The sequence below is a fragment of the Penicillium solitum genome, assembly GCF_028829755.1.
Source record: "Penicillium solitum strain IBT 25940 chromosome Unknown utg000008l_segment0_segment0, whole genome shotgun sequence".
Lineage (NCBI taxonomy): Eukaryota > Fungi > Ascomycota > Eurotiomycetes > Eurotiales > Aspergillaceae > Penicillium > Penicillium solitum.
The window spans coordinates 3,296,883-3,318,820 of record NW_027072127.1 but is presented as its reverse complement, the minus strand read 5'-3'; the positions used below and the strand labels follow the sequence as shown (position 1 = coordinate 3,318,820).

The 21,938-nt window shown below is 49.1% G+C and overlaps 12 protein-coding genes across 12 annotated transcripts; 8 read left to right on the top strand and 4 right to left on the bottom strand.

Moving 5' to 3' along the window:
• Window positions 1-659: 659 nt before the first annotated feature.
• N7455_010565 (putative MFS allantoate transporter) lies at window positions 660-2,798 on the top strand (the record flags this gene model as incomplete). Its single annotated transcript, XM_040954973.2, has 10 exons — window positions 660-929; window positions 1,018-1,165; window positions 1,228-1,258; window positions 1,315-1,581; window positions 1,640-1,857; window positions 1,911-1,999; window positions 2,054-2,294; window positions 2,365-2,458; window positions 2,524-2,721; window positions 2,780-2,798. The coding sequence occupies 10 exons, from the start codon at window positions 660-662 to the stop codon at window positions 2,796-2,798; spliced, it is 1,575 nt and encodes a 524-aa protein (XP_040814679.2).
• A 667-nt stretch (window positions 2,799-3,465) lies between these two features.
• N7455_010564 (uncharacterized protein) lies at window positions 3,466-3,862 on the top strand (the record flags this gene model as incomplete). Its single annotated transcript, XM_065606477.1, has 2 exons — window positions 3,466-3,561; window positions 3,602-3,862. The coding sequence occupies 2 exons, from the start codon at window positions 3,466-3,468 to the stop codon at window positions 3,860-3,862; spliced, it is 357 nt and encodes a 118-aa protein (XP_065460440.1).
• Window positions 3,863-4,187: 325 nt separating this feature from the next.
• On the bottom strand, window positions 4,188-5,054 carry N7455_010563 (mitochondrial 54S ribosomal protein bL19m). The gene is made up of 2 exons (XM_040955030.2): window positions 4,846-5,054; window positions 4,188-4,782 (listed from the first exon to the last, which is right to left on the bottom strand). The coding sequence occupies exons 1-2, from the start codon at window positions 5,039-5,041 to the stop codon at window positions 4,304-4,306; spliced, it is 675 nt and encodes a 224-aa protein (XP_040814656.1). The 5' UTR covers window positions 5,042-5,054; the 3' UTR covers window positions 4,188-4,303.
• Window positions 5,055-5,284: 230 nt separating this feature from the next.
• N7455_010562 (uncharacterized protein) lies at window positions 5,285-6,439 on the top strand (the record flags this gene model as incomplete). The annotated part of the gene is made up of 2 exons (XM_040955031.2): window positions 5,285-5,390; window positions 5,448-6,439. The coding sequence occupies 2 exons, from the start codon at window positions 5,285-5,287 to the stop codon at window positions 6,437-6,439; spliced, it is 1,098 nt and encodes a 365-aa protein (XP_040814567.2).
• A 247-nt stretch (window positions 6,440-6,686) lies between these two features.
• On the bottom strand, window positions 6,687-8,546 carry N7455_010561 (uncharacterized protein; the record flags this gene model as incomplete). The annotated part of the gene is made up of 4 exons (XM_040954850.2): window positions 6,687-6,782; window positions 6,836-7,510; window positions 7,561-7,949; window positions 8,006-8,546. The coding sequence occupies 4 exons, from the start codon at window positions 8,544-8,546 to the stop codon at window positions 6,687-6,689; spliced, it is 1,701 nt and encodes a 566-aa protein (XP_040814697.2).
• Window positions 8,547-8,593: 47 nt separating this feature from the next.
• Window positions 8,594-9,833, top strand: N7455_010560 (uncharacterized protein; the record flags this gene model as incomplete). The annotated part of the gene is made up of 4 exons (XM_040954800.2): window positions 8,594-8,621; window positions 8,782-8,798; window positions 8,920-9,197; window positions 9,254-9,833. 4 exons carry the CDS (start codon window positions 8,594-8,596, stop codon window positions 9,831-9,833), a joined length of 903 nt encoding a protein of 300 aa, XP_040814577.2.
• A 542-nt stretch (window positions 9,834-10,375) lies between these two features.
• N7455_010559 (Hid1 family protein) lies at window positions 10,376-13,451 on the top strand (the record flags this gene model as incomplete). Its single annotated transcript, XM_040954993.2, has 8 exons — window positions 10,376-10,471; window positions 10,533-11,154; window positions 11,211-11,308; window positions 11,361-11,603; window positions 11,660-12,013; window positions 12,064-12,307; window positions 12,364-12,878; window positions 12,942-13,451. 8 exons carry the CDS (start codon window positions 10,376-10,378, stop codon window positions 13,449-13,451), a joined length of 2,682 nt encoding a protein of 893 aa, XP_040814675.2.
• Window positions 13,452-13,921: 470 nt separating this feature from the next.
• Window positions 13,922-15,272, top strand: N7455_010558 (uncharacterized protein; the record flags this gene model as incomplete). Its single annotated transcript, XM_040954890.2, has 6 exons — window positions 13,922-14,153; window positions 14,250-14,269; window positions 14,329-14,360; window positions 14,418-14,479; window positions 14,542-14,666; window positions 14,723-15,272. Exons 1-6 carry the CDS (start codon window positions 13,986-13,988, stop codon window positions 15,270-15,272), a joined length of 957 nt encoding a protein of 318 aa, XP_040814714.2. The 5' UTR covers window positions 13,922-13,985.
• A 266-nt stretch (window positions 15,273-15,538) lies between these two features.
• On the bottom strand, window positions 15,539-15,850 carry N7455_010557 (uncharacterized protein; the record flags this gene model as incomplete). The annotated part of the gene is made up of 2 exons (XM_065606476.1): window positions 15,539-15,735; window positions 15,796-15,850. 2 exons carry the CDS (start codon window positions 15,848-15,850, stop codon window positions 15,539-15,541), a joined length of 252 nt encoding a protein of 83 aa, XP_065460439.1.
• Window positions 15,851-16,402: 552 nt separating this feature from the next.
• Window positions 16,403-17,989, top strand: N7455_010556 (H3 histone acetyltransferase RTT109; the record flags this gene model as incomplete). Its single annotated transcript, XM_040955026.2, has 1 exon — window positions 16,403-17,989. The coding sequence occupies one exon, from the start codon at window positions 16,403-16,405 to the stop codon at window positions 17,987-17,989; it is 1,587 nt and encodes a 528-aa protein (XP_040814661.2).
• Window positions 17,990-18,362: 373 nt separating this feature from the next.
• N7455_010555 (putative ceramide glucosyltransferase) lies at window positions 18,363-20,108 on the top strand (the record flags this gene model as incomplete). The annotated part of the gene is made up of 2 exons (XM_065606475.1): window positions 18,363-18,499; window positions 18,560-20,108. 2 exons carry the CDS (start codon window positions 18,363-18,365, stop codon window positions 20,106-20,108), a joined length of 1,686 nt encoding a protein of 561 aa, XP_065460438.1.
• A 159-nt stretch (window positions 20,109-20,267) lies between these two features.
• Window positions 20,268-21,537, bottom strand: N7455_010554 (ankyrin repeat domain-containing protein). Its single transcript, XM_040954936.2, has 3 exons — window positions 21,517-21,537; window positions 20,898-21,237; window positions 20,268-20,776 (listed from the first exon to the last, which is right to left on the bottom strand). Exons 2-3 carry the CDS (start codon window positions 21,148-21,150, stop codon window positions 20,331-20,333), a joined length of 699 nt encoding a protein of 232 aa, XP_040814634.1. The 5' UTR covers window positions 21,151-21,237; window positions 21,517-21,537; the 3' UTR covers window positions 20,268-20,330.
• Window positions 21,538-21,938: the final 401 nt, after the last annotated feature.

Genomic DNA, 21,938 nt, shown 5'->3' with positions numbered 1-21,938 from the left:
CATTTCAAACTTGGCCTCAGAAACCGAGGTTTGGAGACTAACTTCGGTAAAACCTACGCCACTTTAGTATGAGACAAACGGTGTAGGAGCCTGCATATCGCCCAGCAATGGGTCGGGGTAAGTAGTAACTTCAACAAGTGATCAGTCAAGCGGCATAATCCCCGAGTCCTCGGACTTCCACCGACCAAAACAGTAGCCTTTGTGCTGAGCAAACTTTAGCATTCAGCCAGACTTGTTAAGATGGATTAGCGCAATAAACCGAATTGAACTATACTTTGTATCTGACTCTGCTCTACTCGTCAGCCAAGGCCAACCTTCCCCACGTCTTGACCGCATCAACCAGCGATACGACCTGTCGGCTCCGCGTGGGGGCCCCATTCTGGGGTCTTCCCCGCAGATGATCGTTTAGCTATTCCCTTTGAGGCAGGTAAGCTCTGAAATTCGCGGGGAAGTACGAGATGGCTGCTCTTTGAGGACTTTCTAGAGTTGTCTTGAATCAAGGGGGGATACTCGGGGTCGCCCCGAGGTTGTTATTATCATTTTATACATTTCTTGTCATTCCAGCATTGGTCCTACGTTATATATATATATTTTTTCCTTCTGGCCCAATTTCATATATCTTTATTATCCATTCTCCTATATAAATAACCAACTCCACTATGGCTAACAATGCCCCCCCAGAAAATGTTGACTCAAAGGCCAATATCGCCGAAGTTCCCACCATTAGCCATGCAGAAACCAACCAAGAACACTCCAAATTTAAGTCTGCCAAAAACGCTGATGGCGACACGGCTATGGCACTGTTTGATGACCCGGACGAGCTCCACGAAGATGTCGATCCTGTGGAAGCCAGGAAGCTATTGTGGAAGATTGACTTCATGATCCTGCCCTATTTGGCAGTTTGCTATGCATTCTTCTACATTGATAAGGTCAGTCGGTCTCTTTGATTGAGGATCATTTGGCTGTTTACTCCTTCTTTCCCGAAAAGCCGTGCTAATAGCGTCCATTTTGGAATAGACAACGCTGAGCTATGCTGCTATTTTTGGAATTCAGGAAGATCTCGATTTACATGGAACCCGATATAGCTGGCTGAGCAGTATCTTCTATTTTGGTTTCCTGGCATGGGCATTCCCTACCAACTTTCTGATGCAGCGTCTTCCAATTGGTATGATTCTCCCATTACGAGCCTGGCAATTTGACTAGATATTCATCTAATACCTGTTTTAGGGAAATATCTGGGTGCCAATATTTTTATGTGGTTTGTTGAACTGATATCGAAGATAATGCAACCAGATACTAACATTCCTCGTGAAGGGGTGTCTTCCTCATGATCCAAGCTGCCTGTAATAGCTTCGAGACGCTCGCCGTCCTTCGAGCCCTTGGTGGTGCCGCCGAAGCCTGCGCTGACCCAGCTTTCATGCTCATCACGAGCATGTGGTATACCCGCCGTGAACAGCCAGTGCGTCTCGGACTGTGGTATACGGCGAATGGCCTCGGCATTGCATTGGGTGGGTTGTTGGGATATGGAATTGGTCATCTGAAAGGTGCACTCCCGTCATGGAAATACGAGTTTATCGTGATGTATGTTTATTCTCCTCTCGCCCCCATTGAAACTTTCCATTTCACTAACCTTGTTTAGTGGTGCCCTGTGTTCTACCTGGGGTATTGTCATGTTTATCTTCCTTCCAGATTCACCCGTTACAGCAAAAGGTCTTACCAAGAGAGAGCGGCGTATGGCTGTTGAGCGTCTACGGGAAAACCAGACTGGTGTCGAGAACAAACATCTCAAGCCATATCAGATCTTGGAGGCTTTCATGGACTACAAGCTCTACATCTTCTTCATCCTTGGCATGGTTTGTATGTGACCTGTTTCATGTTAAAGTCCATTCTCGTAACTAACATCTACACAGGCAATATTCCCAACGGTGGTATCTCTAATTTTGGCACCATCATTATTAAAGGGTTCGGGTTCTCAACATTGGTGACCACTCTTATGCAGGTAAGACTAATTTGATAGCCATATCGTATTCAGCTAACACGATACGAACCATAGATTCCGTACGGCTTTATCATTGCTATCTCGATTTTAACATGTGTTTACCTCAACGACCGCTTTGAAAATCGACGATGCATTTTCATCCTCATTTTCCTGCTTCCTAATCTTGCCGGCTCATTCGGTCTTCGCTTTGTTCCCATCGAACACAGTGTGGGTCGCTTGATTTGCTATTACCTGACAGGCCCATACAATGCGGCATTTGTCCTCGTTTTGAGTATGCAAATGGCCAACACTGCTGGTAAGTGTCACCTCTCTTCAGTTGATACTCAATTCAAAATATCACAGAGATTAACGCTATTGTGGAACAGGTCATACCAAGAAAGTGGTCACCAACGCTGTGCTCTTCCTGGGGTACTGCACTGGAAACATTGCTGGGCCGTTCTTCTATAAAACCGAACAATCGTACGTTTTTTTCTCGGGAATAGTTCTGCTTATTTTCAAGGCTAGAGAACTAATTCGAACCATAGACCTACCTACCCGCTCGGCATCTGGTCCATGATCGTCTCCCACCTGATCGAAGCCGTTTTAATCAGCATCCTTGGTCTACTGCTCCGCTGGGAAAATCAGAAGCGCGATCGCATCCAGTCCCAGATGGAGGGTGGTCTCGAGGGAAGGGATCTGGACGCAACTGCCTTTTTGGATTTGACGGACCGTGAAAACCTGAAGTATGTCTCTTTTGTTGTCTTTACTTCCTTTAAGAAAAATACTAACGGTTTCCAATAGCTTCCGATACATCTATTGAGTACTAGATTTCCCTATTTATGATCATGCATCTACGAATATACAACATTGGAGTGGATGGTATTAAAGTATTTATATTGTGTATCTGAATTCAATTGCACAAGTGACCCTTGAATTATATTCGCGAGATTATATGAAGGCACAGTAGCCCCCAAGATAAGAGGAAATAGTTCGCTAGCTTTCTCGAGTTATTTTCGTTTTTTTCCATGGTAAGAGACTTTCTTCATACTAGGAGCCCCAATGGAATTTAAAGGGTAGTACGACCAATGCGCGACCCAGTGCGATATTGACTCTACTGTAGTATGCGGGATACCATTGGATTGCCACATACGGGGAATGACTATGGGTGAGATGGCATTACTCACATCCTTGTTGGACAAGAAGATAGAATCCGTATCTGTACCATGGCTGGGCGTCACGGGTCATTGTTGCTGGTTGTACGAAACATAACTAGAAGAACACACAAGACTAGATATGATATACCATGCAGAGCAAGCTTTGATCGAATCTCCTTCCCTCGCTTGACTGCTGAAAGAAAACGGGAATACCCCCGTATGTGCAACACTCCGCATTCCTTCTTATATCACAACCATTTAACCTGTCAACATCTCCCCGGGAGACTCGAGCGTTCTATTATAAAAATTCCCGCTGGCGGAGTTACAGAAACAATGAACACCCCAAACGGAGCTGTATTCCACCGAGCGTATGCACAGGATGACAGGGGCCTCGAAAATGAAGTCATGGCCATCCTCATTGCAAGTGCTGTGCGCTTCAATTCCCATGGCTGTACTAACTTATTCACAGCATGGAAAACAATTGTTTCTCGAGAAAGATCTCTTCTTCAGCAACCATATGGACTCCAAGACTGCATCGGCAGTCTTGATATATGCAAATGAGGGAAAGGGGTTTGTCGACTCGCGAGATTCCAATGGGAAAATTGATACACTGGGAGTAGGGCCGGATACTGGGAATGGCCTGAGAATCCTCGTTCTGGATGAAGGGCGTGATACATTCGTTCACCAAGATGTGCAGATGAGGCTTTTCTTCCAGGTATGGAAGGACTGAACTGAATTGCTTTTATCAAATTGCCGAACTGCGGACGGCATATTAAGAGAAAATAAGAACGTATTGCAAGGGACAACCCTCAAAGCCTCTTGCCGTTTGATATGAGCTCTCGGTGAATTGGAAGAAGGTACTTCCTGTGTGGAACTTCCTTTATCCAACTTAGACATAGACGTGTATTCCTTGTTTTAAGGCAGAAATCGAGTGATCATCCAGCACGTCGACGAGTGGTTAAGAGCAAAATCAAGATTGCCGGAGTGTTGAAGAGTCAGAAAGCGGCGAGTGCAAACAAGCATGTTGTGAGATGGATAGGCGTTAGAATAGAAGGGCTCAAAGTTGTATTTGATATCGCAATTTATAAACACAGATGAAGTACAAAATGATAGGTAGTAATACAGCCACGCGTATGCAAATGAGGGTCACGCCGGACGCCCTCTAACTCAATCACCGCCGACGATTGCCGCCACCCAAGAAGGCCTTCTTCTGGCGAACATAGCTGGCCACAACGTTCTCCACGCTGCGACGGTCGTGCTTGCGGTCTCTCAAGAAGTACAATCTCGCTCTTCTGCGCTTCTTCTCCGATCGCTGGACAATCTCCACGCTGTTCACGTTGGGACTGAAGACCTTGACCGACATCTCAACAGCGACACGGGTGAGTTCGTTACGCATGAGGAAGGATGTTTCAATTCCGCGCAACTTGATGCTGAGAACAATTCCGTTGAATGGGTCGCCGTTCTTGAATGTCACTCGTACGATATCGCCGGTCTTGACACTGCGCGGGTTTCGTCGGTAGTCGAACATTGCCTTGCGCTCACCCGTGGGGTCGAGGACTGCCAATTGCGATTCGGTAACCGCTCCGATGGGGTCCTGGCATGCTTTGCGAGCGGATGGCGGAGCAGGGTAGATCTTGAGGGGCTCGCGCTCTACATAAGATAGCGGCAATTAGTAAAGCTCGTGTCATTTTCACTCAATTGAATAGGACATACCAGGATCCGGGCGGAAGCGAAGAGGTATTTGGGATAGGAATTGCTCAGGCATGTTCGGGGGAAGAGGTACCCGTTCGGGCCTCTTTGAATAGGCCGTCGAGATGAATCGACGGTTGATGAAGGGTTGCATAGGTGCTGAAGCCTGCACCAAAGATCTCAAGCAGCCCAGCGGGCGCATTGCTGGTAGAGCCGCCATGTTTGTGATGAGGATGTCAAGTCAAGAAAGTCGGAGTCGAGTTTTGGCCGGATCGGCAGAATTTCCGCCAAGCCTCCAATTGCCCGTTCGGGTTGCAGATAACAGCGATTCTTTTTTCTCCTCCAACTCCAGGATACCAATCAACCTCGTTTTATTGTTCTTGCTTTGGTGGAAGCCTATTATTCGATCGGTTACTACTATAATACCCTGTGTCGCTTCATACATATCCCCTGATCACACATTATGGCGCAAATCGCCATGAGCAGGCTCTTCCGCCAGAGCACCACCAGCTCGGTGCGCCAGTCCATTCTGAGACCGATGCAGGCCCGCAGCTACGGTTCGAACTCAGGTATGTATTAATCTATCCGTCATAGTATCAAATTCTCATCGGAGACCACCGGAACAGCAATCCCAACCTTTACCTCAACATCCTCCCCCGAGTTAGACGAAGCTCTTGAGCGGTTCCGCAATGAACTGTTCATTCCCCTTGCTCTCCCCAAGCGACAGAGAAAGAGCGTGTTCAGAGAGAAATACGCCAAACAATTGGAAAATGAGCCTATTACCGTGAAGATCGGCGAGACCGAAGAGTTCACCCTAACGCCCAAGAAGCACCACGATCTGCCATCGAAGAAAGACGCTCTCGAGGTTCTCAAGCTGATGGTCGCGACCAAGAACTTCAGCAACCTTTTCCCATACCTGAGTGGCCTCCGGATGTCAAACTATGCCATCAACCCCGACCGATGGGAGTTCATCATTCGCAAGACCAGCGACGCTGGCAAGCTTTCAACCATTATCGAGTGCGCCAAACAGTCTCAGCGCACCGGCCTGACTCTCAGCAACAGGAACATCGCTCGCCGTCTGTTCTTCGAGCTTCACAAGACAGCCGCGAAAGCGGATTTCAGTGGAATCCAAACCACCAAGGCTCTGAAACTGGCGAGAGAGGCAGCTAGCCTGATGGATGCCGATGAACACTCCGTTCAGAACATCGAGGATGACCCCAAGCACCAACCTTTCGTTATCGGCACGCTTTTGGAACTCAGTGCCGCCTGTGCGACAACCAAGGAGGCCAAGGAGGCCGATATTGCCCTCGTCCGTGGTTACGCTCAGAAGCTTGATGCAGCCTGGTCCCGAGGAAATTTCAGGGACGATGCGGCCACTGGCTTTGAAAACATTGAGAGAGTCGAGGAGAACCTTGCCCTTTACAACGGCATGGTTTTGGCCCTTAGGTTGCCCAAGGCATCACAAGACACTGGGAATTTCAAGGCCCGCTGTGATCAGCTTAAGCCTGTCCTGATTTCGCAGTTGCAGAAAGTCAAGAACGCCGACGTGCTGTCAGACAACGTGGTTAAGCAATTGCTTGCGGAAAAGCCCAAAGAAAAGGTTGAGCAAAACGCTTGAGCTTTTGTTGTGATTTTGATTAAGCCACATCGGCATGTATATTATTGTACTTCCCAGATATTTTTGAGCTGGCCGTGTATTTCAGAGAATAGATATTTTATTTATTGCCACATCTGACCCCGTTAGGTGCTATTTCAGATATACGCAATACTTTGGTCGATTTCATTACCAAACACCCCGGGAGTTCAATTTTCAAGTACACTTTAAGGAAATGCTATTTCAAACGGCCATTTTGGGATTGACACGCTCAGGAAGACAATTCCAAGGTGTGGTCCTTGCCGATGCGGGCTCGGCCGGGAAGAGCAGTGGTGCCGCCGACAACAGCAGGGCCAGAGACGGTGAGCTGGACGCAAATGTTAGTTTTATATGCAAGTGGTGGAATTGAGCATGACATACCTGTCCTTCTTCCGTGCCGTCGGGGGAGTCTTTGGGGACATTGGTCAGAGTAATTTCAGTGCTACTCAATGGAGCGCCAAAGTGGCTAGGACCGGTGAGGCATCTATAATCAAAGGCATTTGTTTGGGCAATCGCACCAGCAACCCCGGGACCGGTCAAGGCATACACAACCCGAGCCCCAGTGAAGATTCTAAGCTCGGTCAATTGCTCAGAGGTAAGATGGGCGGCAGGGTTGCCGTCAATACGGTGGGAAATGCAAAGCAAGCGCACTTCATCTAGCGAAAGCTCAGAAGTCGGACTGACACGAGCCAATTGGCTGAAAAAGTTGCGTGTCGGCATGTTTCCTGCATCTAACGTCCGTGCCTGAAGCCAGCGTCCAAGAGAGGCAAGGATACCAGTGTGCGGGCGCATGATATTCTCGTGGTACTCGGCCATGGTCTGCGATGAAGCAACAATGACTGTAGGAGACACGCCAGCCGTAGCCAAAGCAAAATCGACATTCTCTCCGGCGACAGAGTTAAGGGCGATGGATGAGTTGGCAAACAGTGCAGCCAAAGTTGTGCAGAGCGGGTAGGACCGAGAAAGAGAGTCGATAGAAAGAACAATATCGGTTGGTTTGAAACGCTGGGTGCGAGGGAGAGTGGAGGTGATGGCTCCAATGGCAGACACAAGGTTCTAGTTGAATGTTAGTCAAGGTGATATCACACGAGTTGGGTTGGTCTTACCTCTGGCTGGAAATCGATAAATTGGCCGGATTGTGAGGAAGACGGCCAAACAGTGTTGACAGCAGGGGTTTCTGTCTTTGGGTCGTACTCAGGAACATCATAGCTAGCAAGTTCCTTAAACTCCTCGACCAGTTCATGCCAAACTGCAACCTTCAGCTTATCCTTGACGTTTTCGGGAAGTGCGTTCCAATCCATGTGCCGATTGCCATACTTGGCGACCCAAAGGACGAGCGACAATTGATCATTACCCTTAGCAACAGCAGAGACGTCGAGAGATCCGGCTTCAGCAATAAGAACATCCGCTTTTGCCTTTTGTAGATGCGCTGATAATGTCTCTGCTGGAAGGTTGTGCGGCACAATGACTGTCTTGAATCCATAGAAAGCGCCAGCTAGATTGCGTAAGGTTAGATATCGAGACTCAGGCATGGAATAATAATACACGTACCGAAGATTGTAGCTAAAAGCTCGATGGAGTCCGTAAGGCAAACAGCCACCGTCTTTACGCCAGAGTTTTGGAGATGATGACCGATAACATTGATTTCTTGTGTCACCTGGTCCAAAGAGTGTTCGATGGCCTTTCGACCTAAAACAGTGTAGATCTTGCCTTGCTTTCCCGAAAGGGTACCGTCCTCATTCAGAGCTCCACGCACGGCGGTCTTCCAAATGTCACGTAGATCTCCTCTTCGACCGCCGGTCCATTTCGGGGCGCCCGGATCCTTGACATTCAGGCCGAAGCGGAGAGGTAATCCATGTGGGGTTTCCAGGCACCTGTAAGTAGCAGATTCACCCTGCTGACGGATTGGGGCAGCTGTCGATTGGCGAGCAAGTAGGAACGGATGCACATCTGGATCCTTAGACGAGATGACAGAGTAAACCGCAAAGGCGACGACAATCCCGGCGACAAGGGTAGTATAGATATTCCAGTCGGCGAGTATATCAGCCACCAAAGCATCAAGCTTCTCCACAAGTGAAGTATCAGCAGCCATTTTAGTTGGTCAATTTGGAGAGGAAGAAGTGTCAACAATCAGCGGCTATGACGTTGAGGGGCACGGCGATAAGGGGTGTGTCAGCTTGGCCGGGTCAACTTATGCCCGTGCAACCCCTTCCTCGACCGCCGAGCACAGTCACTTTGGGATCGTCAACTTATAGCTAACAACAATAATGATTTTCTGAAAGAACAATTGTTCATAGCTATGCGCATTACTAACTAACAGCTTCTAGTGTTTGTTTCCTCCCAGGTAAGTACTGAACAAGTTCGCAATATTAGTGAGTCCAATCCCTATTTATTGCCAAAAAGACCTCGAAAAAAACAGTCTGAACAACTACGGATGGATCAGTGGCTGACATCACGATTTCCAGTCTCGAGTCAATTTCACCTCGTTCTTCACTCCCGACATCATCACCTTATTACCAATGGCGACTCAATCTCTTCCTTCCACCCCGAGAGCGACACCTCCGATCGCTCCTCCCACCCCAGAGGGTACCCTGACCCCTGGAAAATGGCGACACCCTCAGCTGGATGAGATCGTCCGACGTCAAAATGCAGCTACATTTGATCAGAAAAATGTGAAGAAGCTGGTCTGGAACAGTGCAGCATTGGTATTGAGCTGGACATTTGGATCTACCTTCAAAACCTAGTGAGTGCGATAAGAACTCTGGTGCGTCGCGTCGCGTGCTAACAAGCTCGTTTAAGCTCACGCCAAATTTTTGATACCAACCATATGTATCAAGAAGTTCCGCTATTCATTCTTCAGCTCTTCTTCATTTTCAATATTCTAGTGGCGCTCTACCCACTCTTCCGGCCCAAGGACGACCTCTCCGACATTCCCCTTACCCCCACCCAACGCTCGCTTCTTGGTTTGGATCCTGCTGTGACACCACCAGCAACCCCTGGGACGACATTTGTCACCCCGCCCAGATACCGGCTTTCCACTTCACGTAAGGCCAGTCCTGCCAGCAGACAGTCCTCCCCCATGTCCGCGAACGCAAGCTTTTCTGAGCGACGCTCTTCGATCAGCACACCCTTCTCACCTGCCTCCAGCCCTCTGCTTTACAAAGCAATGTCAAATGGAGGCAGAGAATCTATTCAACGCCAGAGCTTTGGATCATCTGCATCCCCTCTGGCTCGAAGTAACTCCTTTGGGGAGTCAACCATGAGCATGGGCCCAAGTACACCTTCTCCTCTTATGGGGAAACGGGGGAGTCTAGGAGTCAAGAACAAGTGGCTTTATGAGAGGAGCCGGCGACTGTCGGCCAGTGGAGGAGCCCTCTAATTCTATGCAGATTTTGAACAATTTCTCGAACGGGCGCTTGGGTCATTCATGGTTTTGGTGTTTACTGTCATAGCGGTTGTTTCATTCACAATGTATTACAAGGATACCAATTCAAGGTTTATTATTACAAGCTGGTTTCGGCTTTCCTTTGACATATATCTGTGTAGTTTATAAAAATCGGGGGCCGTAGGGTATCTTAGCTAGTATGGATGATGCTAAAAGAGCCTTTTGATAGAAACATGCCAACAAATGGTAAGAATGTACATATGCAGATAAGGGATCTATATATGAGACAAGTTAGCATTCTCCTGTAATCTCTCATCATATAGTCCACTGTGAATCGCACTGGTGGCATTTGGCTGATCTGCCATACCCCGTGTTCCAGGCCAAGATCCCGCGCCCGGATGATTAGGACCGCCAACCACTCCTAGCACTTGGCAAATAAACAGCCAGATAGCGCCCTCGCCTCACCCACACATTGACATTTGCTGTGAAATCCTGCATGAAGCCCACAACGGCGTGATTACCAGCTTCCTTCCGCTATGGGAGCTTCGGAGTCCAAGCTTGTCTTCAAACAGGGCATCTTCCGCCTCTCGGAGGAACAGGAGATCCCCGCAGACGACCCCTACTGGACCAGAGTACGTTCTAATACAAATTGACTATCTGTTCTAGAGACTCAGAGGCTAACCACGCTGGCAGTTCTGGGAACTTCCTGAATCAACCGAAGATGTCTTCAGCCTTTTCACGCCCGCTGACATACGGCGCACGCGCGATCACGCCTTGCCCAACTTCCAAACACTCCTACTCGCAGTCACCTCGCGGCTAACTGTATTGAAAAACCATCCCTCGTTTCCCGACCCCGATCTTGCCCCCGAGCGTGATGTCCTCAACTGCATTCGGATCCTCACTCGTCTCCTCCCCTATGTTTACGAGGCGGAACATCTGGAGGAATGGGAGGATAATTTCTTCTGGGCACGCCGAAAGAGAAGGACCAGACAATCACAGATTGCTGGAGAGGTCCTCTTTGACGAAGCACAGCCGGAGGATAACCAAGAGGCAAGATCACCGCGCGCAGAGGATTACGAAGATGTCAAGCCTCTTGCCGAAGAGTTGATAGACACATTGATGGACTTGCTCTTCTTTGCCGACTTTACAATTCCTCGACTGCCAACTGCAAAGAGCAAGGTCTCTTTTTCGATTTGGCAGAGTGGTGTTGGCTGCAACACAGCTATGGGGACCAACAAAACATTAGAGAGCAACCGGTGCGAGATTCTCCGGCTTATGCTTACTCTGACCGGAAAGGCCATGTATTTGCCATCTAGTGAGTCCGGAGTCTGGTGCAACCAAATTACTACCACATTTACTGACTGGTTATAGATACATTGCCAGTCCAAGGTGTCAAGGCAATTACTTACATCACAACTTGCCAAGATAAGCAGGCTGTCTTGACCCTCCTTTGCTCTCTTCTCAACACGGTATGCTATGTTCCACTCGATCGGCGGTGGGAGCCATACTAATCCAAAACAGGCAATGAAGTATAACCCTGCGTCGTGGAGAGTCCCATACGACCATGTTGTTTGGAAAGATCCGAGGCAGATATTGGTGATCTATTGCGTCCAACTTCTCCTTGTTCTCTTATTGTATCCCATTCCAGAAGACGGTCGTGGGACTCCACCGAAGAATTATTATCGCCATTACTTCGGCAGGCTACATAGACCTCAAGACTTCCAATTCCTGGTGGATGGCATGACGAGAATTCTGAATCAGCCGGTATCTATTCTCTGCTAAATTATATGTTGAAATATTGTGCTAATCGATCAAACCAGATGCAAGCTACTGCTTCTTATCTTCCTGGGAGTCAAAGATCAGTGAAATGGGCCCCTGAGATGTTGGTCCTTTTCTGGGAGACTTTGCAATGCAACAAAAGGTTCCGGTCATTTATCATCGACTCGAATCGCTCCCATGACTTCCTTGTTCTATGTATATTCTATGCCATGGAGTATAGAGTGGATCCTTCCAAACAAGGAGTAGTCCGGATGTGCGTTTTCATCCTTCAAACAATGAGCGCGGAACCCACGTTTGGGAAGAGCCTGAACAACAGTTTCGAGGCTCAAGAGACCTTACCCCAATCGATCCGACTACTCAAGTTCCGGGGGTCTTATGCCGACTATTTGATCATGGTTTGTCATTTATCCCATCTAAAAGCATAATACCATACTAACCGCCGCAGTCCATTCACACGTTGATGACAACCAGCAAGGGAAATCTGGATACTGTGTATCCTGCGCTGTTGATTATCCTCAATAACCTTGCTCCCTATATTGAACACATCTCTCCGAGTGCCTGCTCGAAAGTCATTCAACTTTTCTCTTCCATGTCTTCGCCCAGCTTCTTGTTGGCGAACGAAACCAACCATACCCTTCTTGCATCGTTGCTTGATTTCATCAACATTATTCTCGAGCACAAGTTCACCGGTAAATCCCCTACCCAGGTCTTCTCTTTCAGCCAAGCCGTTTCTGACTTTTTCTAGAAAACCCATATCTCGTCTACTCGATACTGAAATATAAGCAACGCTTTGAAGCCGTGCGGGCTTTCACTCTCGAGAGTGGCCAGCAAGAGATCGAGCGACAGAATGAGAAGAGGAAAGCTGGCAGTTCTTCAGATGTTGCCATCAGTCCTACACTTTCACAGTCAGAGGAAGATTTACACACTCCTTCAGGTGCCCGGTCACCGTTGACTAGAATTCCCGAAGAGAACAGCCCATTTGCAATTGGCGGCGACGACTCCGATGATGAGCGTGAGGAAGAGGGGGTACAGACTCCATCTCAATCATCATTCTCAGCTCAAACCTCACGGAGACCTTCCACGACATCTACCATGGACGAGAACGGAGTCCAGCAGGTGCGAGCAATGTCCGAAAAGGCACGGGGAAAGAAACCTGCTGGGCATCCTCCTTTCTCCCGACAGAACAGCATGACCAGTCAGACAAGCATGTCCGCCATATTCACCCCTTCTGCTAGTGGCTTCACACCAACCGTCCCATGGGTAAGTCTATGTAGACCAAACCACCTTTCCGCTAAATGTTCCGCTACTAACAATACTTCCCAGCTCGAGTCCTGGTTGCCTGAGCTTCCTTTGCACACGATCCTCACCATCATCTCAGCCATTGCACCTCATATTCCCGATGCAGCGCTTGTAAGCGCAGTTAGCCCAGAGGCCCGTACACTAATCCACAATCTTCCATCGTTTGCTGAAGAGCCTGAGGTTACAAGCATAATCTCTGAACCAACCCCTGTTCGCGTGCAATCATTCGAGTGGTCTGCACTTTCCATGGGCTGGTACGAATCGCTCCTGTGGGGCTTCATCTTCTCCAGCGAGATGGTAGTCGGTTCCGCTTCTGGTGCAACCCCGGGAACAGTTGGTGTCTGGAATGGCACAGCCATCAAACTCTTCAGAGTCCAAGAAGCTGCCGCTCTAGGCCCGACCTTGCTTGCGCCCAAGGGTGCAGTTGATGCTGTGGGCAGCAACCTGGTCCAACGCATCGGAAACCTCAGCCTTCGGGGTCGGAACTCACAAGACTCCGGGGCTGTATCTTCCCCAAGTGTGCGGGAGGTTTAAGGTCATATTCCCGCCCTGTGACGTACATAGATTTCATTTCAGAGCCTGACCTCTTTCAACAATTTCGCTATTTTCCTTCGTCGAGCTCCCTGGGGGGCGATGCTGGTCTTGCGATTTTCATGTTTTTTTAGCACCTTCTGGCATTCATGCCAAATACCATACATTACAATGTCTAGTTTCTTGTAGTCTCTCCTTTAAGCAATTTGCATGATCAGCTCTTCATTGGTCTCGCATCTTGAGCACCCTGTTGAGTGTTTTTTTCTAATAGTCAAAGGATCGACCATATAATAGATAATAATGGGGTTTAAATAATCAACTAGATTTTATTATATATTCGGCTCATAAAATATTCCACCTCGATGTTATGACCACAGAGACAGAGACCCTTGGAGAAACACGTGAGTCCGAATTCCGATCGCCATTGGCCAATTTGCCTCTTCGATTTGGTCAATTCAATTAATTCAATTCCATCTTCTTTCAACTTCAGCTCGATACGTGAAGGGAGATCAATTATTCGAGTACTTTTGTCGTTCAATGCCCTCTGCCTTCATGTTATTCCTCGCTAGCGTTGTTGTGGCTCTCCTCGCGGGTCCGGATCCAGCCATTGGGGCAATCACCTCCAGCCTACAGAGCATCTTAAAAAACACCCACGGCAGCACAGACTATGGGTATCCCACTGATCTTACAAGAGATCTTTTACCTGTAAGTCTATCTGTGTTATCATACATCGATAAACTCTCTGTGGGGCTCTCCACCATCAGGACAATGTTGTTAACCCTGGGGGTCACGAATGTCTAGATTCCTGTTCATTCTCATAAGTAAGCATTATTCCCATGGTGCATATTCCTGACTTGATCATATGCTAATTATACCAAAGTGACTATTGGCGAGACGAGCCTTTCTATACCGGTATGCCGGAGCTCTAGTGCCTAATATCCGGTTACCACCTAACAATGTCACGCATAGGCCTCTCGCATGGCTGCACATCTACCGAAGCTGATGTCTGGCTATTCAACGGCACCCTCTATGTGAGTTTGGTCAATCTATGATATCTTGGCCGTTCTTCTAGGTAGCATGCTAACCAAACAAGGTTGGTCATGATGAATCTGCCCTGACAGAGTCCCGAACTCTTGAGTCCTTGTATATCAATCCAATTCTAGATGTCCTACAACGTCAGAATCCCGAGAGTCCATTCGTATCATCGCCTACTAAAAAGTTAGTATCCGGCCAGGGCCCGATATGGTCCCACTGCTAATGCTTTGTTGAAACAGTGGCGTGTGGGATACTGTTCCCGACCAAACACTTTACTTCTTCATTGATGTGAAGACATCCGGCCTCGAGACGTTCAAGGCTGTGATTGCTGCTTTGGAACCTCTGCGGGAGAAGGGCTACCTTACCACCGTGAAGGATGGCAAGAACGTTACCAATGGACCCGTCACTGTCATCGGCACGGGAGAGACACCGTTCGACATGGTTGCGCCCATCAAAAACCGAGACTACTTTTTCGATGCACCTCTCGCGGATCTCAATGATCCCAAGTACGCTGATGTAACTAGCGTTATCTCGCCTGTTGCTTCAACGGATTTCCAGGAGGCCGTTGGCAAGATAACTGTCGATACAGACCCAATTCTCTCAGACGACCAACTCAAAGCTCTCCGAGACCAAATAGCCACGGCAAATGAGCGCGGGATTGGTGCTAGATATTGGAACACGCCGCACTTCCCGATTCGTGCACGAAACCTTGTCTGGAGGACTCTTTTGAGGGAAGGGGTCATTTTGCTCAATGCCGATGATCTAGATGCTGTTTCTTCTTACTTCTAAGGAACACTAGGCCCCAAAAATGGGGTCAAGTTCGTGCAGTCACCTAGCCACTAGATTACATTTATACGGACTTTTACCGGAATTTAGGTCAATGATTCTGGTTAGATTCTTTCTGGTATTGCCTTGATTCAAAGATAGACAGTATCGGCTCCTCCGTCAATGTGATATCCATGTGTGCCATGATCCTCCATATTCGCCCTTCCCAGGAGTTGGTTGCAAGATAAAAACCTCTGTCAAGTCCTGTCGAATGGATTCCGTATCATGTTTCATTCACTGCGCAGGCATAGGCGACATTTGTGGGTCGATTGCTTGACATCGATGTGGCGGATATGACGGCTAATGCAGCGTTCATCCTCTTTTCTCATGTGCCGTTGACATTTGACGAACTCGCCACCTGCCGAGTGACCACAGGCGTAGCGAATCTGCAACTGGGCGCAAACAGTCAGCGTCATGACGTCGTTGACTAGGGTGCATGGTCAGTAGCTTTTCTAAGCACAGCAAGATAACACAAATGTAGACTTACTCCACACGTCGGGGCTTCTGGTCCTGGGATACCGTCTGGTACGTGGTGTTGACATAACTAGGATGCGGCTCTGTTACACTTGAAGCCGTGGTTAGCATGTTTGATGAACTATTAATTCATAAGACATTAACCAGGCCAGTCTTGCTTACCTTCAGTGGTATGTTTCTACTTGTATCCACGAGTGTTTGGGTTGAGAGAGGGACTAAGTGTGGTTAAAGACTGGGCAAAGCGAAAGAATGAAAGAGCTGGTGAGAGAATAAACATCAAACGCTGTCACGTAGGCAAACATCACATATTAACTCATCTTGGTATTGAAGCAAACAAGCAGGCACAAAGGGTATCGTCTGAAATAAGCCTTACCCATCTTCTTTCATTTAGGTAGTTTACATAAGCGCCTGGTCTCAATCTTTATTGCTAGGACCTCTATCTCGTTTTCATCTACATAATCGAACGCCCCGATCAGATACCGAATATCTACACATCGACCTTCCTAAGGCGGCAGACCATATATGTTCCTGGCACGTGATCTCCAAGGGCGCGAAATCGACCACCGCGGTCTCCAGCTCCTCTCTTCACCTTTTCCACGACTCTCATTGGACGAACGAGAATGGCGGCAGATCTGGGAGATCTCTTGGCCAAGGTTCTCCCCACCGGGGTTGAGATAACCGTTCGCCATGTCTCGTCAACACCCACTCCCTGCGAAGCTCTCTTTGCAGCTGCGCCGGGCCAGGTCTCCGAGCCAACATTCTGCGAAAATCATTTCCTCTCGGTGTCAATTGACTCCAATGATGACAGTGAGACAATTATCTTCGGAATGGAGGTGATGGTCTACAACACGGCCCACTTGACCACCATCTTCATCTCCAAGGCCGACTCAACTGGTTTCCTGCATCTCCTAAAACTGCCAACTAAGGTCTCTGTCCTGAGACTGGTCTCCAATACATTTCTCTCATTTCTGGCTCGAACACGGCAACGGCCCGGTGTACGTTTGGTCGTGTCGCTGTTCGCCCGCGCCCAGAATCAGTACCTGTTCCCGGGCAGCATTGAAAACGCCGAAAAGCACGTTCTGGATGATCGAGGCCTAATCAAGTGGTGGTGTCGTGTTCTAGATCCTATTTTACGCGAGCATGAGCCGGAGTCTGATCTTCAAGAGACGAAGGCGCTGGATCAGACAGTCGAAGCTGCCAAGGCCTCTGCTACCGCATACTTAATCGTCCCAAGCTGTGACCGCTTTGAAACACGCAATTTCTTCCCTCCTACGGCCAAAACCGATCCGCAGGATCGCCCACGGTGGCTCAACAGCTACCCACTGAAGCAATTGTACCACGACCCCTCGGCTCCTCCCCGCTGCTTGGTGCCTCGTTTCCCCGATGACCCCAAGACTCGTTTCCTCATCGACCTGGACGGTGAACTTCCAGAGGAGAATGAAGGTCAATCTGTCGCCGCTAATGCCGGGCGCTGGCGCAGCGTACGGTCCCTGGACCAATTCTGGGAGATGATGTCCTTCCGCCAAGAATGCTCTGCTGGTCGGTTAGTCGGCTTTCTGTGGTTAGTTATCAATCCTCCTGGTTTGATGAACTCTACGTCAATGGAAAGCCAAACACGCGGTTCCTCTGACAACAGCCTGGTCTCCCATGGAACAGAGATTTCTGGGGCCATTCCGAACGAGGAGAAAGTGGAGAATGGCTCCGCCACCTTGACGAAGGCAGCAACAAATTTCACGACCGCCGATACCTCTCCCAAACTCGCCCGGGATGACGCATCTAGCACTGTCAACCCGTTCGACTGGCCAGAGGCCGGACGTGGCCAGGTTGTTCTCAGCGAAGCAGACTACAAAACGATGATGGATTCTGTTCTAGACCATTTCTATGACGAGAAAGAAATCGTCGCCAGTACCAAACTCTACGTTGACCAAGTTTCTTCCCTCGCGGACGAGCTTACATGGGGCAAGAAGGTCGTCGGCAGCAATACCGCGAGCGACACTGCCTCCCAGCCGGCCAATGCCAATACGAACAATGTCCTAGACCTTGGATTGATCCGCAAGCGAAAGAAGTCATTGGGCGAGGGCAACACTCCTGTTGTAAATGAAACACAAGCACCGAGTGAATCGGGAGTCACGCAACCAGCTCCGTCAGAGCCGGCTGGTGTCAATGTGCTCAATGCGAGCTTGGTCCGGAAGAAGAAGAAAACATGATGTTTGCATTTGCTTTTTGGTATTATGGGGATAGGTCTAGGAGTTTGGGGGAAACATGGATATTTTTTTCGGGCACAAATGAATACGCAACTATAATTACCGTAATTGAACCGCATAAGTACTTATTTTTACATCCGGAGGTTCCGAGCAGGCAGCTATTTTGACACCCAAGTATATCTCCATTATTTATATTGTGGGATAGAGATGCTCTCTGGTTGGTCCACGGGTCCAATACGCGTATATCGTACAACAGTGAGGGCGGAGACAGCCAACTGCCGGAATCAAATCCTCCCGTATTCAATTGCTTCTTCTCCAGCATGTCCTTCTCGTCTACATCTGCGTCTATGTTGCTGTTGCGTTTCCTTTGTGTCCCATGCTAAACCCTACCTTTTCGTTCCTCCTTCGCAGATCTGACGATGGCGCGCTGTACGTGTCCGTCGCGATCGGTTGGATTGCCCTAATATGGTATACATTCATACTGGCAGTTTGCGGTCTAGGATATTTTCAAATGTATGATTCGGCCCTCTTTTCCAAACTAATATATAACTAACACAATCCCTTTCTGCTCAGATGGAAATATTTCCTCAGCAAGCCACATCGGTCCCGGCTAACGAACACCTCCGCCTCCGACGTCCCGCACGTCACCGCCATCCGACCTGTCAAGGGCCTCGAGCCGCACCTGTATGACTGCCTCGCTGCCACCTTTCGACAGGACTACCCGAGCGACAAGCTCAGCATTTGTCTCTGTGTATCGACGCGCGACGACCCGGCCTACCCTACCCTCCGCAAACTAATCACCGACTTCCCGCATGTTGACGCACGGATTTTTGTCGAAGATGAAGATCCCCTCTTGCAGCAGGATGGCATCAATACGTACACGCTCGGACCGAATCCCAAGATCCGGAATATGAGCCGCGCATACCGAGAAGCGAAAGGAGATATCGTCTGGATCATTGACTGCAATGTCTGGGTCGGGAAGGGAGTCTGTGCTCGGATGGTGGACAGACTGTGCGGGACGGGGCCCTCGTCGAACAAGAAATACAAGTTCGTGCACCACCTACCCGTGGCCGTGGACGTAACCGGAGAGAGCAATCTGCGTGAAGAGCGACAGGCACTCGTGGACGCGAACCCACAGTCCACGGATGCCGATGCAGCGGCCGCAGCGATGCCATCCGTCCGTCCGGAGGATGGGCCTGCAGCCATGATAGCCACTGGAGGCGGTCGCTTGGAAGAGCTATTCCTGTCCTCCGCCCACGCGAAAATGTACACCGCGATCAACACGGTGCTCGTTGCGCCATGCATCGTGGGAAAATCCAACATGTTCCGCCGCTCCCATCTCGATTATCTTACCAGTCCGTCGGTCTCGGGTCCCGAGGCTCGTCATCCCGGCATCGATTTCTTCTCCGACAACATCTGCGAGGACCATCTCATTGGTGATCTGCTGTGGAAGAAGCAGGTGCGGGAAGAGAAAGAGCTCCGCGAGCGTTGGGGCAAGCATGCCATGGTCTTCGGCGACATGGCTATTCAGCCTGTTGCCAACATGAGTGTGCCGGCATACATCGCCCGTCGTGTCCGGTGGCTGCGGGTGCGTAAATTTACCGTTCTGCTCGCTACCCTTGTCGAACCCGGCACCGAGTCCTTTTTATGCACAACCTATGGCGCCTGGGGCATCACTACTGCCTTGGCGCCGTATCTTGAGCGGAAGGGCGTGCAATTTGCTGCCCATCTTGGGACGTGGGGTGCATTTTTTGCTGTATTCGCACTTGGCATTGTCTCCTGGATCCTGGTCGATTGGACATTGTATATCAAGCTACATTCCGCAAGATGCATCGAGTTGGATGAGGATACCCCAGCTTTCGCTCGGCCTCAACGCTACCGATCATCCCAAACTACTCGTCGCCCGTTCATGCAGTGGTTTGGCGCCTGGCTCGGTCGTGAACTGCTGGCCCTGCCCATCTGGATCATGGCTGTGTACGGCGGTGTAACGGTCGTATGGCGAGACCGGCGGTTTAAGGTCGGCTTCGATGCGAAAGTTCGGGAGATCGATCCCTCTACTCCACTACCTGTGGAGGGGTCGCCTTCTACCGGAGCGGTAGCGGGCAAGGTCCGAAGTGATTGAATTGATGTGTAGATGAGAGCATATGAGCGTTATGTATACTAGAACAGCATTCCAAAAGCCCTGAAGCGTCTTTCAATGTAAAGTTATGATTAAAAAATCAAAATGCATTAATATAGACACTAACGAACAACATATGCAAGAATAGAAAGTACCCATATCTCCAATTCTATGCGTGAAATCTTAAACTTTTCTTCAATCATTTCCGACCTCATTGATAAAAAATCAAGCAGATCCACTAGCCTCACCCTCAGTAGCCCCCTTCTCCAAACTAGCACCAACATCGGAAGCCAGGAGCCACTCAACAACCTGTCTGCCCGCAGACATCTCGCCAGCATTCTCAGCAGGCTTCTCCTCACCCTCATTCTCACCAATAGTCATCTCAATCTCCTGAGTCTGAGCATCATCACCCTCGGCACCCTCAACATCCTCATCACCCTCAACAGCAGCCCAGGCTGTCCGCTCAGCGAGGAACACAGCGTCGTGACCAGCATCGTTCTTAACATCAAGGTCTGCGCCAGCTTCGACAAGCGCCTTAACACATTCCAAGTGCGCGTTAAGCGCAGCCCAGTGCAGAGGCGTGTTACCAGAGTTGTTGCGGTGGTTAACAAACGCAGTACGCTGGGCAGCGTCTGCAGATGACAGCTTTTGGAGCAGGGTCTTGAGGATTTCTGAGCGGTGTTAGTACATACATGAAATAGGCGGGTAAACAGAAACACAGGATTTGAGATTGAGACATGCATGACATGTAAAAACACATCCAAGTCAAACCAAGTCATTCAATTGGCATACCGGCGTTTCCATTCGCAGCGGGGAAGTGCAGAACGCAGGATCCAGAGCCGCCCTCGCTCTCGTCGGCCATGTCGATGGCAGATGCCACGATCTGGGACTCGTTGCAGCTGTGTTGGCTGGCGAGGTTGGCGATGTCCTCATTTAGGGCCTCGAGGTCGCCGGCTCGGGCGTCATAGATCAGATCGTCGACTGCCTCGGCGGAGAGTGCGATTGGCACTGAAGGCTTTGCCTGTGATGTCGTGGAAGTAGACATGGTGTGTGATGAACCAGGTTTTTGGTATTATTTTTCTTATTTTTTCTTGGTGGGGTTCTTTTTGATATCCCACTTTATTTGATGTAACTGGTGTGGGGTGTCAGTAAAATGTCGATGTTCACGATTGAGAGATGATAAGTCAAGTGAGAAGAAAACAAAGAGTGTGATGTGTTTAAAATCATAAAGACACTTGGGAAATTGGGGATTTTGCGTAGTACGACAGCATGGCCCCCGTGATATATTCCAGTTGATAAGGATTTCAATGTCGAGGACATGTTCCAGCCACAAAATGGAAATCGCATTTCGAGGTGTTTTTTTCACCACCAGTTTTCAAAGTCGATTAACAGGAAGTAAATTCGATCTTACCTTTGCTTTCAGTTCTTTGCTTTCTAGCGTGGAGTATCCCGGCAACAAATGAAGCGATCGCCGCAAAAAATAATTTGATATCGCAGGTCATGTGACTGATAGTGGGCTATCAGTCAACGGTACAATAGCGGTCGAATGAACGTGGGGCAATAACTACGCGCGCATCATACATATTTAAATTACTAGAAGAGTCTCATGTCGAGACGATGTTTGTGTTCATACATGGTACATTGTACAAATAACTTTGCTCAATAGTGGATAGAGACGACAGTAATTCCGTCTGCCTCTACCCACATGCAAGGCAGAACGCCGAGAGAAAAACAAATCAAACAAGCTCAAACGCCGAGTCCCACGTCCGGTGGGATGGTATCAAAAAGCTCCGAAATGGCAATGCGACCGGTGGCGACGAGAGAATACATCAA

What these genes read in the sequence shown, in the direction of transcription:
- N7455_010554 (XM_040954936.2), bottom strand. Translation starts at nt 21,150, where the DNA reads ATGTCTACTTCCACGACATCACAGGCAAAGCCTTCAGTGCCAATCGCA. An exon ending in CGCTGCGAATGGAAACGCCG is followed by an intron (nt 20,777 to 20,897) that starts GTATGCCAATTG and finishes AACACCGCTCAG; the next exon opens with AAATCCTCAAGACCCTGCTC.
- N7455_010563 (XM_040955030.2), bottom strand. Translation starts at nt 5,041, where the DNA reads ATGGCGGCTCTACCAGCAATGCGCCCGCTGGGCTGCTTGAGATCTTTG. An exon ending in TCGCTTCCGCCCGGATCCTG is followed by an intron (nt 4,783 to 4,845) that starts GTATGTCCTATT and finishes TATCTTATGTAG; the next exon opens with AGCGCGAGCCCCTCAAGATC.